This window comes from Hippocampus comes, unplaced genomic scaffold, assembly GCF_001891065.2.
Source record: "Hippocampus comes isolate QL1 unplaced genomic scaffold, H_comes_QL1_v1.1 scaffold104, whole genome shotgun sequence".
In the NCBI taxonomy this organism is placed as follows: Eukaryota; Metazoa; Chordata; class Actinopteri; order Syngnathiformes; family Syngnathidae; genus Hippocampus; species Hippocampus comes.
The window spans coordinates 5,548,006-5,550,903 of NW_017806072.1; the positions used below are offsets into that span (position 1 = coordinate 5,548,006).

A 2,898-nucleotide genomic window follows, 5' to 3' on the forward strand; every position below is an offset into this window, starting at 1 on the left:
GATGTAGCGGTCCCAAGTGATGGAAACATCAGAAAGAAGGAACACGAGAAACTCGAGAAATACCAAGGGCTCAGAGAGGAGCTGGAGAGAGCCTGGAAGGTAAAGGTGACAGTCGTGCCTGTGGTGGTCGGAGCACTTGGGGCAGTGACCCCCCAAACTAGATGAGTGGTTGCAACAGATCCCGGGAACAACATCGGACATCTCAGTCCAGAAATGTACAGTGCTGGGAACAGCAAGGATACTGCGCAGAACCCTCAAGCTTCCTGGCTTCTGGTAGAGGATCCGAGCTGAATGGGGGACGGACACCACCCGAAGGGTGAGACGAGGATTTTGTATATATATACACGGTATATATGGACTTGTGTGTGTGTGTGGGGGGGGGGGGGGATTTTTTGCTTGTTTGTGTACATACATATACAGCATATTACCACTTACATATCAAATAAATTACCGATAATTATTTATTCTGATATGGTTATTGTAACCTGTGCATGTATGATCTATTTACTTAATTTTACATGAGCACACAATTTGTTTGGATTGGTATTTTGTCATTTTTTTCTGTACGTGGCTAACTGTGGGCAGTGACGTTTTGCTTGTGATGTCCATTGATTTTGTGTTATGTTTATTAATTTTGGATGTTGGACCCCCTCGAAAAAGAGATGATTCATCTTAAGGGGTATATCCGTAATAATTCATTTCAAATGAAGCCAGATTTTCTCCTGAAAGTCCAACAAATCATGGTACTCTTGAATTTAAATGAACTACCATTCAAAAAACAGCTCAGCGGCGCCAGAATTTGCGTCTTTGAAAAAAGGTTCATTAGTTCGTCTAAAATATGAACAGGTTCATGAACTTTTTCAGTCAGTTACAACACATGGTGCTGTTGATGTGTGCTATTTCTGCTTTCTATTACCAACTTTGCAATTTGAGGTGAGGCTGGCTGCTTGTTGACACACTTCCCATCTCACCTTTGCATTTGAACAGGAAATATGCAAATTGCAAATTTGCCACTTTTAATGATGACATCATGGATATTATTGGATTAAAAAAAGATATATTATACCAAGCCAAGACCAGAGAACAAGAATGGGAAAAAAAACACATGTCCTGCATTACACAAACTCTACTTCACATTTGGTCCTTTGAAAAGTAAGCACCGAGTGTTTATTGAGTCCTCCGGGCGTGCTACACCTCCGTCGGTGTCTGGTGGGACTTCTTGAGGTGAAGAAGGCCCAGGCAGTGCGACCTGAAATGCAGGTCAAAGAAGGCATAGAGGAAGGGGTTGAGACAGCTGTTGATGTAGGCCAGGCAGGCGGTGTACGGGTAGGCCAGCAACAGGAAACGCTGGAAAGCACAGGAGGTCGGGAACAAGTCCAGTTCGGACAGGGCGTCCGTGCTTCTCACCACATGGTAGGGGAGCCAGCAGGCGGCGAAGATCACAACCACCGTGATGATGATCTTCAAGAGCCGCCACTTGCGTTGGTCCTCCTTGCGCCACATGTGGAAGTGGCGCATCACGGTACAGCCAATCAACCCGTAGCACACAATCATGGCCAGTAAGGGGAGTAAAAACCCCAGAGTGGACAGCGACAAGCTCAACCCGGCGAACCACTGGCTCTCCTGATGCCTGTTGCTCACGACCAGGCTGTAGTCCATGGCGCAGAAAGTTCTGTTGGTCATCGGGTCTTGCTGGGTGTTGCGGAACACGAGGGCAGGGACAGACAGGAGGCCCGACAGCGTCCAGACGGAAAAAAGGGAGGCGCCAATGTGGCTGCCGGCGCACAAATGGTTGCTGGGCAGTGAATGCACGATGGCCTGGTAACGATCGAAGCTCATGCTGGTGAGGAGGAAGATGCTGGCGTACATAGAGAGGAGATCCATATAGCTGATGATCTTGCACAGGGCCACCCCAAAGGGCCAGTGATCATCCATGGCTGTGTACACCGCCCAAAGGGGCAGCGTGACCGTGAAGACCAAGTCGGCCAGAGCCAAGTTGCCGATATAGATGTGGGCCACCCGCCGCTTCCCCTGCACCTGCGTCACGGTGTAAAGGACCACACTGTTGCCGGTTAGGCCCAAGATGAAGATGAACATGAGGAGCACCGGAATGAGCGATGGGCATGCCGTCCACTCGGAGATGTCGCACATGGTGTAGTTCTCCATCTCTTCATAGTCGTGGTATTGCTGAGGGCTCTCAGTCTGCTCCATGGCTGTTCTCTCTTCGGCTTGGGGTGGCTCGTGTTGCTGCTCATATGACCTGCCCACTCTGACACAACCCTCTGAGCCCCGAGGATGCTACATCCCACCCCCCACACCCCCAGCCCCGAAACGACTGCCCACTTCTAGTGGAAACATGTTCTTTTGTTAACTTCCTGAAACATAGCACAATACATTACATCATCTACTCTTGCACTTTTTTTCACTTTTACTCACTGGAAATGTAACAAAGTAGAAATGAATGCAAATAGTTAGATAGAATGAAATGGTAGAGTGCAATATCAATATAAAAAAATATTCAATTCATAAATCACATTGTATTCAAAAGTAATTTCAAGTTCAAGTTCAATCAATGTAATGACATGTTTACATCCACTCCTGAAATGAAACGTGAACTTCTGTGTGCTTCAAGAACTCCACGAAAGATACATTCATTCTGAAAGACAGGAAATCACTTTAACCTACTTGCATTGGTTATCATGTTGCTTTATCTGCTCTTCTGTTTCCTCTAACCCAGGGCTGTCAAACTCATTTCACATTGTGGGCCACATACGGCCTCGGTAGATGTCAAGTGGGCCGGACCATGAAAATTATACCATACTCTGCTGGAAATAACCAAAATAATATGTCTTTCCTTTGTTTTGGTCTAAAGAAGCACAAGAACATTAGGAAAATGTT

At 46.6% G+C, this 2,898-nt stretch overlaps 1 protein-coding gene across 1 annotated transcript; it reads right to left on the minus strand.

Moving 5' to 3' along the window:
• Positions 1-999: 999 nt before the first annotated feature.
• On the minus strand, positions 1,000-2,490 carry LOC109530318 (apelin receptor B-like). Its single transcript, XM_019893934.1, has one exon. It carries the CDS (start codon positions 2,209-2,211, stop codon positions 1,189-1,191), a length of 1,023 nt encoding a protein of 340 aa, XP_019749493.1. The 5' UTR covers positions 2,212-2,490; the 3' UTR covers positions 1,000-1,188.
• Between the last annotated feature and the right edge of the window lie 408 nt (positions 2,491-2,898).